The 13,164-nt window shown below is 46.5% G+C and overlaps 1 protein-coding gene across 11 annotated transcripts in view; it reads right to left on the minus strand.

Annotated features, from left to right (window-relative positions):
- Positions 1–1,922: 1,922 nt before the first annotated feature.
- kifc3 (kinesin family member C3) overlaps positions 1,923–13,164 on the minus strand; it is a 41,928-nt gene continuing 30,686 nt past the window's right edge. For 7 of the 11 annotated variants that reach the window (XM_063480757.2, XM_063480698.1, XM_063480690.1 and 4 more), the window contains 17 exons: positions 12,932–13,081; positions 12,569–12,850; positions 12,230–12,403; positions 11,722–11,808; positions 10,078–10,225; positions 9,399–9,529; positions 9,051–9,162; positions 8,319–8,500; positions 8,025–8,129; positions 7,746–7,876; positions 7,058–7,181; positions 6,679–6,808; positions 6,368–6,597; positions 6,130–6,276; positions 5,864–5,993; positions 5,161–5,318; positions 1,923–3,086 (listed from right to left, as the gene is read on the minus strand). In XM_063480757.2, the coding sequence (XP_063336827.1) occupies positions 3,078–3,086; positions 5,161–5,318; positions 5,864–5,993; positions 6,130–6,276; positions 6,368–6,597; positions 6,679–6,808; positions 7,058–7,181; positions 7,746–7,876; positions 8,025–8,129; positions 8,319–8,500; positions 9,051–9,162; positions 9,399–9,529; positions 10,078–10,225; positions 11,722–11,808; positions 12,230–12,403; positions 12,569–12,850; positions 12,932–13,081 (2,430 nt within the window). In that variant the 3' untranslated portion in view covers positions 1,923–3,077. The remainder of the gene's footprint in view (positions 3,087–5,160; positions 5,319–5,863; positions 5,994–6,129; positions 6,277–6,367; positions 6,598–6,678; positions 6,809–7,057; positions 7,182–7,745; positions 7,877–8,024; positions 8,130–8,318; positions 8,501–9,050; positions 9,163–9,398; positions 9,530–10,077; positions 10,226–11,721; positions 11,809–12,229; positions 12,404–12,568; positions 12,851–12,931; positions 13,082–13,164) is intronic. The other 4 variants (XM_063480712.1, XM_063480762.1, XM_063480705.1 and 1 more) reach the window with 3 other exon arrangements.

Consider the following 13,164-nt stretch of genomic DNA (forward strand, 5'->3'; position numbering starts at 1 on the left):
TGTGGGCGGAGTCACCGGTGTTTATTACTGGGACAGAAACAGATTTACAGCATCATTGACTGGACAACCCAAAACGTTCTGTGAAATCAACCCAAGACCCAGAATATTCAACAGTCGAGTCGATCAGCTGACCCCAAATCAGCTGATCATGCTTTTCACTTCCTGAACACAAACTGAGGGTTGGTGATAGACCCAGTGCCAGCTAAAGCAAAGGAGGGAAGGTTAGCATGGTTGAGTTCAGTTATCTCTGGCTCTCTTCCAATGAGAGGACCGTTGTTGTGATTTGGCGCTTTATAAGTAAAATTGAATTGAATTATTAAAACGAGTCTGTAGGTTCCCGATCATTCAGGGTTTTCCTGTCTCACATCTAAAAAACTTTTTCAAATCTAGAAGCTGAACGATGGCGTCTCTATAGATAAAGCAGCTGACACTAGAGATTAAACGCCTGGGTCTCTCCGTGTCCACCTGAAATTATTTCCAAGCGCCAGCTATCAGCCACCAGATTCCTCAATCAAACCAGACTCGCACCTTACTCCACGTGTCTATAATGAGTCATATGACAACTCTCAGGACCAGCTCCAAGGGGACAACCCCAGTACGGGTCAAATACGTGGGACTCCCCGTTAGCAGTTAGGAGTGAAAAAGTCTTTTGGGTGAGAGCTGAAACGTCCTGAAGCACCTCAAAGTTAATTAATCCAGTCCACAGCCCAACTCTGTGACGGCCCTGGCAAATCTACACATCCTAAACAAATCTCTGCACCTGCAAGCCGCTTTGCAGCCCACCTTCTATTCCGCCAGCCTGAGGAACTGAGCAGGGGCGTTTCTCAATATGCGTACTTGTGCGTACTTGCGTTCTCGTGATACGTCATCAGTCAAAGACCAAGTACTGTTCCAATTCGAAGTACGCATCAAGCCGAGAACGCGAAAAAGTCCCGGATGTGTTCTCGATCCGCCCGTTTTATCGAGCATGCATCGGTGTGGACTTGGTACAGCTAAATATCCCAGAATGCATTTCGTCCAAAACTCAACAGTGGACTTCCGGCACATCGTTTTCAACAACCCCCCCCCCCAAACCGCTCCCGGTCTTCTCACTACTCAGGTTAAAGAAACCCCAGCAGCTGTCTATAGTATTGAGTGTCCACTAAAATAAAATTAAAAGCGTTCTAACATCTCACCTGCTTGTTTTCATTAAGGTATGTACACGTATGTACATGTACACTATTTTTATTAATAGAGGTTTCACTACTGAGGTTAAAAATGATATATAAGTCACTTAGATCACTTCTCAATGTTAATGTTTGGTTTATTTCAGTGTTTTATTTGTTCCTGAGTAAACCGGGTTGGCTGTGATTAAAGTTAAGCTTCATAACATGTTACTCACAGTTACATTAAGAGGGGACGGCAGTAAAAACTCCGGACCTGTGACATCATCAAGTACGCAGGTGTTCCAATTGTACAAATCGCGAGTCCGTGCTCGCGTTCTCGGCCAGTACGTACTCGCCGAGAACGCGAGTACGTACTCGCGTACTTGAGAATTGAGAAACGGCCCAGGTGTCAACAACAGGTGACATCGAGTTGGAGCCAATTACTGCAGGTAGAAATGATCATTCACCTTTTGTCTAAAGCCATCCTGACTGATGCGATCCTTAAATGTGATTTAAGCTGTGTGGGAACATTGGAGGCAAAGACAGGAAATGAGGTTTAATCCACAAACTCAGCTCAGTTTTTCCAGTTATTTGACTCTGAAAGTGGCGCTAGGGAAAAAAAAAAAGTGGTTAATTCAGTCATTTTATTAACGCCCTTTAGATTAACTCAACTCACATCTTGGTCATGTCATTTTCAAATCTACAGTGATGGTGTGTCAAATACTCCGAGGCCTTTTTACTGCTCTTTTAAATATTTGTGTCCACACGATGCCAACGTGTGCGTTTGTTCTGAGCGTTTATTAAAAAGTAATTACAAAAAAAAAAAAACAACAGCAAGCAGAGAGTTTGATCATCAGGTCAACAACACACAGCAGCTCATCGCGTTTCTAAGCATTCCCGTTTACTACAGCTACAGCTAACAGTCCACTTCGCCTCAGCAACAGCACCAAGTCAACAGCTACACGTGTTCTGTCTCAGGTCAAAGGTCACCAGTGGTTTCCTGGAGGTTTTTGTTTTCTCCAAACAGGTGAAGAGATGACAGCAGAAGCGCATAGAGAAGAAAGGAGTTTAGATACGATTCGAGTCTTTTTGTTCTTCAAGCTGAAGGAAGTTTGAAATAAAAGGAACGTCCACAGGAGCAGAAGACTGAGAACCAATGTACAGATTTCCTCGTATTGCTCATGTCCTATTGGACAGCTTAGGATCCGTGGAGTACCCTGATTGGATAAAGGAGGAAAGCCTCCAGAAACTACAGATGGGAACACAACACACGTGATAAAAACTTAAATTTATCCCAACTTTATGAAAAAAAAAAAAGTACACTTTAAGGTTTCAGCCTCAAGATCCTCCATCGAACACGGTGCAGAGAAAAAAAAGATTAAAAACAGATGAAGACAAAAAATATTCAAGACAAAAAAAAAAAATTAAATTTGGATCACAAAAAAAACAAAAACGGAAAAAATTGATGAGCCCGCATTCTCCAAAAGAAAAAAAATTAAAGCATGTCAAACATAAATATACAAACACATTATGCATTTATGCACATCATCAGCCACGTTTGGGTTAGAAAATGATCTAAAAGTTTAAAGTGCAACAAAGAAACAATGAGAAATACTGATTGGAGAGCAGATACTGATTTCAGGGTTAATAAGGATTTTAGTTGAGTCCCGACGGAGGAGCGCGAGCTCATATCAGACGTCACAGCAGTCCAGACGTTTGGCCATCGTCTCATGACAGTCTGTCCAGATTTAAGACCGTCCTGTCCTGTAAAGTTTCCATCGGTCTTTGATCGCTTTTGCCGCGCCTGTTGTTGGCTAAGGAGGAAATAAATCCAGGAAGAGCAGCAGGGAGGCGGCAGAGGCCTCAGGGCGCTGGCTGACACCCCGCAGCCCGTCCTGCAGCGACGACGCGGCGTCCGTCAGGCCGTCAGCTTCAGTCGTCCTGCAGAGAAACGAGAGCGTCAGCCAGCAGTCATGTGACCCTTTAACTCACCATGTCCACACTACTGACAATAAATGTGAAAACATGTTGTTTCTCTTCATTTCGCTCCTTTCTAGAGCTGATCACAAAGTTCTTACACTTTGAAGTGAAGCGATTTCGTCTGAGCCTGCAGTTTACAAAGCATCCCGACAGCTCCTACAGACTGTCCACTAACACCTCTGCATGGACCACAAATAAAACAGACACCTGTGCTGCCCTTACTAACCTCTGCTCAGAAGAAAACAAACTGCACTGGGTTTAAATATTTCTCTTGTGTACCGCTGACATTTTTTTAAACCACCTCCCAGTTTTTACCCAGGAATTTAGTCTGGAAACTTTTTAGATGAGAATTATTACTGGTGCTCAGAGCAGAGTCTCCATCTACACCACAGAAATCTTCAAGTCAAAGAGTCTGCAACAGCTAAGAAGCATTCAGGTGTGTTTTTTAAAGATAAGTTGTGCGTCCTGAGCAAAGATCACGTCTGCGTTTGAACACCGACAGACGTGATCTTTGCTCAGCACCCACACCACTTCCCATATTTGGCTTCCTCCAACTTCTACATGAAACATACAATTAAAGTTAAAGAGTTAAATCTGGCCAATTTCATGCTTTTTACAGTCATGGTTCAAGAACGTCATGATAACAGTTCCTGTTCTAACCAAAAACACAGAAACATGGAGGATTTTACCCCACAGTCATCGGGTCACTGCTAATACAGGAAACAGCAGCACCTTTGCTAACGTTACCTGAAGATCAACTCTTCAGTCTCCATGTCACATTTGTTCAATTAGCTTCTGGTAATCAATACGACCTCTCACCGAGCATTTCTGTCAAAAGTGGTCCCAGAAAAACCAGCAGGAGTCAGTCTAGATGATCTACAGAGGCTGAAACCTCAGACTGAGCCTGACTGCAGTGTGAACGAGCAACAACCAGAAGTGTTCCTATCAAACTGACACAAACAGTGTTTTCAGATTTATCAGTGCAGACATGGAAGTAAGTAAGCAATCCCACAATCCTCTGCTCATCAGCGAGGACGCTCAGCCAGGCCACAGAGCAGCGAGGGGGAGGGACGGGATTTATCCGGACACCAGCACACTCAAACACCCACCAACAGTCGGAAGTCACGAGACCGTAACAGAGACAGAGAGGCGGCTCGTTTGGTTTTAGCTGCTGCAGATTCAGAAATATGAGTAAATAAAAAAAGCTGCAGGTGTTTTTATCAGTTTCATCTGAGAGCAGCACAGAGAGGAGCAGGATTAGAGACTGGATCACACTGCTGGCCTCGCTCCATTAAGGACTAAATGGTTTATTAAAAAAAAAACAACCTTCCAGCTGTTTCCGAAGCCTCTGAGTGCTTTTACGTCTCCATAATGGCTTTTTGTAACCAGACCTGACTGAAACTGGAGATCATCACATGGGATTTATCGTCCGTCCTTCTGGACACTAAAGACAACTTTATTTTAAAAATTAAACACCTGATAAGACCTGAAAGGAGCAACTGAGGCCATAAACTCACCAGCAAAGTATTTACCTGGGATATAAATCATATTTTCAAAGCACTTCTTTGTCAAACTGAGGAGTCGCCCCCTGCAGGTCATCAGAAAGGATGCAGGTTTAAGCTGCTTTTGCACTCAGTGCCTTCATCGTTTATCTTCTTTATTATTCCCAGATGTTAATATAAGATTCATTTCTCATCTTTAATATATCCAACTCGTCCTGCACCTCTCTGTCCTGGGATGAGATGAAACCTCAAACGTGTAAATTTCTGGTGACCTGAATTCCAAAAGAAGCCGATGAGTGATAATACAAGACTCCAGCAGCCGAACAGGCGACACACACACACACACACACACACACACACACACACACACACACACACACACACTCACTCACTCACTCACTCACTCACTCACTCTGTGGTTAGAGGTGAGGAGCATTAGATGGATGGTGGAGGAGACAGGGGGAGGGGGCACCATGCCATGCTGAGAGCTTCCATGCCAAGCTGTCCACCAATCAGAATACACCCCCACCTACCTGCCCACCGTCCCCCACCAATGGGCTGGCTCTGTCTACCTGTCTGTCTGCAAACCAACCAATCAGACCACAGAATGAGGACACAGAAGAAGAAGGAGGAGGACAGACTGACAGCGGGCGTTCCTGGAAAATTCCTCCTCCACTCTTACAGCTCAGACCTGCGATGTTCAGGAGTTATCGTCATTATTATTATTTACGCTGCCGCTGTTCCCACGCTCAGGCACCAGCGCCCTACATTTCCCACAATGCACTGCAGAAAAATGGCATGAAGGTTGCTCAGTGTTACAACAAAACATTTTTTCTACTCTTGGCACTGTGTGATGTCATAAAGAAGATATCCTCATATGGTCATCTCGGACAGAAGCCCCGCCCACTTGCTTTTGTTTTTCAAACCATCAGTTAAAAAAAAAAATGGAGCCAATCAGTAGAAAGTTGGCTCCAAAGGGGAGGGGCTAAACAGCCTTCTTCAGGCAGAAGGGGATGGGAGCTGCACCAAGGCTCAGTGTAAGACAAATAAGGATTATTTTAAACTCTGAATCGTGCAAAGCTGCTCTGGGGGACTTCAGGAAGAAGCAGGGTTCAGTTTAATCAGCCGTCCTCACAGAGCCGAGCTGCTGCTAAAACTACAACACTGAGCTTACAGCTGAAATCATTTTATTAGCAACAATCCCAGTTAATCATGTGACCTCTGAGCGCAGTGTACCTGTGGAGAGCTGCGACTGGGACCTCCTGCGGGAGCTGCTGGGAGTTCTGGAGGCGGAGGAGAGGGTGGAGCCGGCGCTGCTGGCCCGAGAGATGGGGAGAGGGACCGGGGTCACCGGGGGGGAGTCCAGCTAGAGAGAGGTCAAAGTTAACTTTTGTTAATTGTCTCATAAAACCAATTATTTCTACCCTACATCACACTGTTAACCCCGCTCTTATTCAACAGCTCATCGTGAATAAACCAAAGAAGAAGAAACACGTCTTTACCTCAACGCTGTCGTGGGTGGGCGAGGACGACGTGGACGAGTTCTCGTGTTTCCTGGAGGACGAGGAGCTCAGCTCGACGCTGCGAACCCTCTGAGCGAACTTCAGCGAGCAGACCGACTCGCTCATGTTGCTGGGCAACGGAGAGACCTGACGATGATAAACAGGAAATCGTCACCTTCATCAAAGCCCTGTGGGGTTGTTCAGGTTGCTGCTTTTATTGGCCAGCTCCTGGACTCACCTGCACCATCATCAGGGTCTTGCTGTCTCCGCTCAGCGAGTCCTGCAGCAGGTACGTGAGGCGCGAGTTTCTGAACGGGACGTGGGAGTGTTTGCTCCGCAGCGCGTTGATGACATCGCCAAGCGCCGACAGGGATTTGTTGATGCACTGAGCTTCTCTGAGCCGACTGCCCTCCGCCCCCGACTTACCGATCCGCTCTGAGCCCGCCAGATCCACGAGGTTCAGCTTCCCTAAACCGGAGCACAGCAGAGTGAGCACCACATGGAAAGTCACTGAATCTAACCACGATGTACGTGTGTGCGTGTGTGTACCTAGCGTGCGGTTGCCGGTGGCTGTGTTGAATCCAGACACCGTGATGATGAGCAGAGCGTGTGACCGCGAGCTGTGCTCGTTCAGGTTGGTGCAGGCTGTCGCTCTGTTGACGTGACCCAACTCAAACACCTGCAGACAGGTAAACAGACTAACCATGAGCCGCTGGGAGCTAAACACATCATTCCTGCTCAAGATGAATTTTAGATCCACATGTTTGATCCACAAAAAAAATCCACAAAAGTTGATTGTTGTTTTTTGTTTTTTTTTTTTTTTACATTTGGTTTTGCTGCAAAACAAACACAAGCCGTCATCCATCATCACAGGAGGGCAAATGATCATCAGGTATGTTACACTAAAGGACAAGCAGGAAGTCCTCACCTTGTTGATGTCCTCGGGACTCTGCACGGTGATCTCGGTCAGTCCGGGGACGTAGAGTTGGCCGCTGCCGTCGGGATTCATCTTTATGTCGAGCTTGTCAGAAGGATTCTCCCCGAGCAGGTCCCTGAAGGCAACAGAGACGTTTGAGTGCCTGCAGGTTTCGACTCAGGGCTTGAGTGCAACAACGAAGGCTGATTAAAACAGAACTCAGGGGTCTGAAGAGATCCGTAATTTGAAGCATGAAACAAACCTTTAACCTTTCACCAACTGCAGCTCGTGAAGCCTTTCTCCCATTTCTGCGTTTTTCTATCAATCTGTTTCACGTTGTTCAGTCTGATAATCTGAGTTTAATCTGACCTTCAGAGCTCTGAATGTTTCTGCCAAGAAAACCTTTCGCCAGATGTTGAGCTCTGACTCTTTGCACAGATGTTTTGTTACACAACAGCTGGAGAGATGGAGACGAACAGATTTTACGTGATCCAGTTTTACATAACTGCTCTGCAGCTGCTCCCATACGAGGAGGCGGGAGTAAAACCTGCGATAACAGACCTCCACACTTCAAACCCTGAAACACATCCTCATGTTTCCTCATCGCTGTAAACACAAACACTGTAGTTTACATGTAAATAAAGCCATCATCAGTCTACAGGGTCAGAGGTGCCTGTCAGAGGACAGCTTGTTTCCTCACCGCAGCGTCTCGTTGTAGATTTCCACCATGCTGACGGTGATCTTATAGTCCCAGTCTGGAGCTTTTTCTGATACTTCAGAGAACAGCAGCCGCAGAGCACGCTGGTTAATGCCGGGGTTATCAGCGACACCCTGAAGGTCCACAGGCAGAGGAGGCGGAGTTTACAGGTGTATTCAGCGACATCTCGATTAAATTTTACTTACATTTGAATTTGTGTCTTGTTATTGGAGCAAAAACCGAGCTTTTCTGAGCGGATAAATGTAAAAAGCCCCGTCCTACCTCCATGGTGTAGGTTTTCCCGGAGCCGGTTTGTCCGTAGGCGAAGATGCAGACGTTATAGCCGTCAATACAGGAAGTGATCAGAGCCTGAACCTCCTGAAACACCTGATGAGCCAATCAGAGAGAGAACCAGCAGATGAGACGCACACCTTTATTCACAATGACCACAAAAATCACGACCGATGGGGTATCCGCTCACAAGCTGGCACTTTTAAGACGAGCCTCTGACCTGGAGGTCGTTTCGGGCTTCATTATTTTGAAGTTCAACAATCTAAACGTTCTGAGGACGCTCACCTCCTCCTGGGTGGCGTGAGGGGGGAAGACTTTATCCAGCTCAAAGGTCATGACCTTGCCCTTGTTAGAGAGGTAGAGGATGGCGTCGTCGTCCGAGTCGAAGCTCAGCATGGTTTTGGCATCGGCGGAGTCCTGCTCCTCCTGACTGACCGGCCGGACGCGACAGAACACACGGATGTTACCTTGGAGACCAAACACAGCAGCACGTGGGATTTAGAACATTTTGTTCTGACCAAACAGACGAGATCATTTCCTGCATCTGCACAGGTGCTCAAACATCTGCCAGGTGAGATTATCGGTCTCTACCAGAGCAGCTTTACATGAATCATGGCTCAAAATAATCCTTTATCCTCCGCGGAGTTCATTCTCCATCTGAAACAAGCCGATTTAGAGCTCTGCCCTCTTTATGCCAACTTTATTCTGATTGGCTGCCCCTCTGTACCTGTGTTTGATGTTTGGAGTAGCCTGATGCTTAAGTTTTTGGTATGAGCTCGTCAGTAAGACATGACAGGAAACAAGGAAAAGCAGGTTCTCACCTCCTTCAAAATAAAATGCAGCTATATGCTCCATGTTGCAGACTAATATGTGCTTCTTTAAAGCTCTTTAATAGAAGATTTTTGTTTTACTAAAGTATTAAAATCTGTGATCAGGTGTGTGAGCGAGCAGCGGGAGCTATGAAACGTTTTAAATGTACAAAGACGTCGGACAGAAAACACGAAGCTTGTTTCAGACCTTTGAGTCGAACCAGCTCGTTGTGGCATTTCTTCCTCAGGTTCATCTCTCGCTTGTATTTACGCAGCAGCTCCTGGTTGGTGCTGCTCACCTCACTGATCACCTGGCAGATCTGACACACACACACACACACACACACACACACACACACACACACACACACACACACACACACACACACACACACACACACACACACACACACACACACACACACACACACACTTTTATAAAATGACTGCAAAATCATTTGTATGAATTAACACATAGTTTTTTTTTCCCCATTTAAAGGGCGTCTTGACTCAACCCATCTCTGAGCGTAACCATGACGACGGGGCTCTGACTCACCTCCTGTTTGGCCTCCGTGATTGCTTTGTCCAGCATGAAGGGGAAGTCCTGTACCTGCCTCTTCAGACAGTTGTAGTCCGAGGTGAGAGTCCTGAGGGCCGGCTGCAGGCTCAGCAGGTTCATACGCACACCTGTAAACAACAACAACAAATGAAGCTAACGAGGAAGCGTCAAGACCTGCAGTTCCTCCAACATCCAGCAGAGGCAGCAGTGAGTCGGTCCCCATAGACTCCCAAGTTAAAACTTTGCAGCAGAAATAAACGTGTTTACAGCCGGATACACAAACTGTTTGGTCTCTGCAGATGATTTCCTCCTTTATAACGCCTGGTCAATCGCCTGCATTAAAATTTGCATTATTAGGGGTGTGGCCTCTGTGACTGACAGGTTGATGCTACAGGCGACTGTAGCGGCTAGCTTTCTGCTAGACTTCACCTCAACTAACTAGAGTCCCTGAACTGGACCATATTTGTGCTGTTGGAGCATTTTTAATGTCTTCAGGTGACCAATAATATGGCTGCTGTGAGGTTACTGTACTAACAGATGTCTGAGTGATTTTATTTGGATGTTACCAAGAACAGAGGATACCTGCGTCTCTGTGATGGATACATACAACATGGGAATGGTCACCGAGTCCATATACACAGTCTGCGGTTCAGACCAACAGGAAACTGCGTCTGACCTGCGAGGTTCTCGTGGACGGCCTTCATCTCGCTCTCGGCTCGGATGAACGCCTCCTCAATGACACGGTTCTTCTCCTCCTCCAGGTTCTGCATCTCCGCCTCCAGCTGACCCTGAGCTCGCTCCATCTCTCCTTCATAGACCAGGATCTGGAGGGCGGATGCACACAGGTGGAGACCAGTGTCAGAATACACACCGAGCACATCATCAAGTTTCTGCCTTTGCGTTCATCTGTACGACGAGCCTCACGGAAAACTTTTAAATATCCCCGATTCAAGTTTGACTTGTATCCATAACGGTAAACATTATGTGAAATGTTGATACTAATTAATGACATTTTGACCAATGAGAATTAAGCTGCAGAAAAAGGCCAAATTACATTTACAGTCATTTCAAAATATAAATACATTAGATTACAGATCTACAGTTTCACTAATAAGAAATGAATAATGTTTTTACTAGTGGAAAAATAAACTGTAGGCATCTTTAATTAGGATTGGACTAAAATGAATTATCGATGTTACTTGGAAACTCAAATTTTAAATATAATTTCACATTTACAATCATCTTTAAGTACAGCTAAAATTATTGGATTCACAAGAAATCAGAATTTAATTTTACATTTCAAACATGGAATTTCTTAGAGGATAACTTCCATTAGCTGACTGTTTTCATGTTTAATTAAAGTTATATTCAGAATAACATTACATCAGCTATACCAGACACACCTGATCACAAAGCTAACAAGACCAAGGAAACATCTCAGACTTTAGTGACGCTTCAAATGCAGCGAGGAGAAAAAACCTTCAGGATTACCAGCAAACATCAGCTAACTCAGTTAGCTAAGCAGCAGTTAGTAAATATTTTTACACACCGTCAAAGCAAACAGCTAACACAAAAGCTAGTGTCACAGGAGAACACACAGGTGTATCACACAGGTAAATCTGATCACACAGGTGGAACAGGAACATACAGGAAGGCTTCTTCACACTGCTGACTAACGGGGTTGTAATGTGTTTCCACAATTTTAAAAACTAAATTAAACACCCAGCAGCTGCTCGCCAGGTTGGTTGTTACCTGGAGCTGGGCTAACGGTTTCTTTATGCTAAACTAGAACAACCAAAATAAAAAGCTTTGTATCTTAGTGTGAACACAGCCTGCAATAACCAGGGAGCACTGGGACAGTTACTGGGATGGTTTTAAAAATCACACACTGGGTGATCACACAGGGTCTGAGGCTCTGAAGCGTCCCAGTTAAACCAGTTCAAACCACCGATTTTAGAAACTCTCATAAGCTGCCACACACACACACACACACACACACACACACACACACACACACACACACACACACACACACACTTTATCTTCATATTTAAATTTTTATCCAATTAAACAAGATCTTTATTTTTTCCATCACATCGTTGCACAGTCGTTTTGCCCTCTTGTAATCATTGTTTAATAAAACTTGTGTATCGTGTCTTTGCATCGTAACAAACGATGGCGTCAGTGGCTGACGTGTCTGGTTTATCTGGCAGCTTCAGTGCCGGCGCTCTCGGTCAGGGGAGGTCACTCGCTGTGACCTCTGTTCTCTGAATATTAATGATGTCACAGGGTAGACGGGGAAAAGGACTGGGTGGCCAACCTTCGATAACCTGCGAACCACCTCGCTGTTGCGCCGGCCGACGGCCTTGGACAGGAGGCCGCACAGACGGCCTCGATCGGCAAGCAGCTGCAACCGGATGCATGCGGAGAGGAAAAGGTGAAGCGTAGGGGTTAACCTGGAAACTGGCTGATCTGAGGTCTGCTCATAGGAGAACCTCATCACGTGCTCACCACACCACAGGTGAAGAAAACGTCTGGTTCACATCAAAATGATTTATTCGGACCCAACATCATGTATTTATGGGAATTTCGTAGTTAAAAAGCACTAAACAAAAACCGACTTCTGCTCGTAACTCCTCTCCAGCTCGTCTCCTCCGTCACGTTCATAGAGCTGCTGGTGACATTAAAGAGGAAGACGAGGAGGAAAAGGCAAAGCTGGCTTCTGCAGGTCGGGTCATGCTGCACTTCTGGAGCCTCGCTGAGGTTTTTAGGTGTCTGCGACTCTATGATAACCGGACGAGCTGATGTGCGACTGCAGGTGAACTTACCTGCGTCCTGAGCTGAGCGCAGGTCCTCTGCGACTCGTGCAGCTGCGTCTCAAGCTCTCGCAGCAGCTGCCTCTGTGCAGAAAGCTGCTCCTGCAGGGCGTTGTTCTTCACCTGCAACTCGGCCACAGCTTTCTGAGAGTCCGCCGACTCCACCTCCACCGTCTGCGTCACATACTGAGGAACACCAAACAATTAGAGCCGATTAGATTTAGTTTCCACTCAAGACGATGCTTCATTCTTATGGTAGAGTTACTCAGTTACTTCAGATCTAATGGTTCTCCTGAAAAACTGAAGGCATGAATCTAATCTAATCTGCTTTAACCTGACCAGCATTCTCACTTTGACTCTGGGGGGCGTCGCTGCCTGTCTGGCGAGCTCCTCCTCGCACTCCTGCAGCCGGAGGGTGAGTTTCTGCTCAGCCTCCCCCTGCCTCCGCCTCGACTCCTCCAGCTGCCTGCGGCTGTCGTCCAGCTGCCGGGTGGAGTCGTCCAGCTGCCGTTGGAGGGCCTCCGTCCTGGAGCTTTTCTCCAGCAGCTCTCTCTCCAGCTCAGCTAGCCGCCGCTCCCTCTGCCGGGCCTGGGTCTCCCAGCGGGACACCTCCCTCCGCAGGGCCTCCGCATCCTGCAGCACACAGCGAGGAGTTTAAACTCGTCAGCACACCTGGAGCAGGCTGCTGAGTGAGCCTGCGCACATGCACATTACCTGGCTGTGGGGGCAGTGGCTGCAGCTGCAGGTCTCTGCGGCAGCATCGAGCTTCTGAAGCTTTGAGCTCCTGCATGACTTCAGCTCCTGCTTCAGACGCTCATTCTCCACCACCAGCAGCTCCAGCTGCTTCTCCAGGTCTGTCGCCCCCTAAAGGACACAAAGACACACAAACACCTTAATGTTTGTCAATCAGAGTGTACCAACATTTAACACAGCTGCACATTAGGGTC

This window comes from Pelmatolapia mariae, linkage group LG1 (genome assembly GCF_036321145.2).
Source record: "Pelmatolapia mariae isolate MD_Pm_ZW linkage group LG1, Pm_UMD_F_2, whole genome shotgun sequence".
NCBI classification, from domain to species: domain Eukaryota; kingdom Metazoa; phylum Chordata; class Actinopteri; order Cichliformes; family Cichlidae; genus Pelmatolapia; species Pelmatolapia mariae.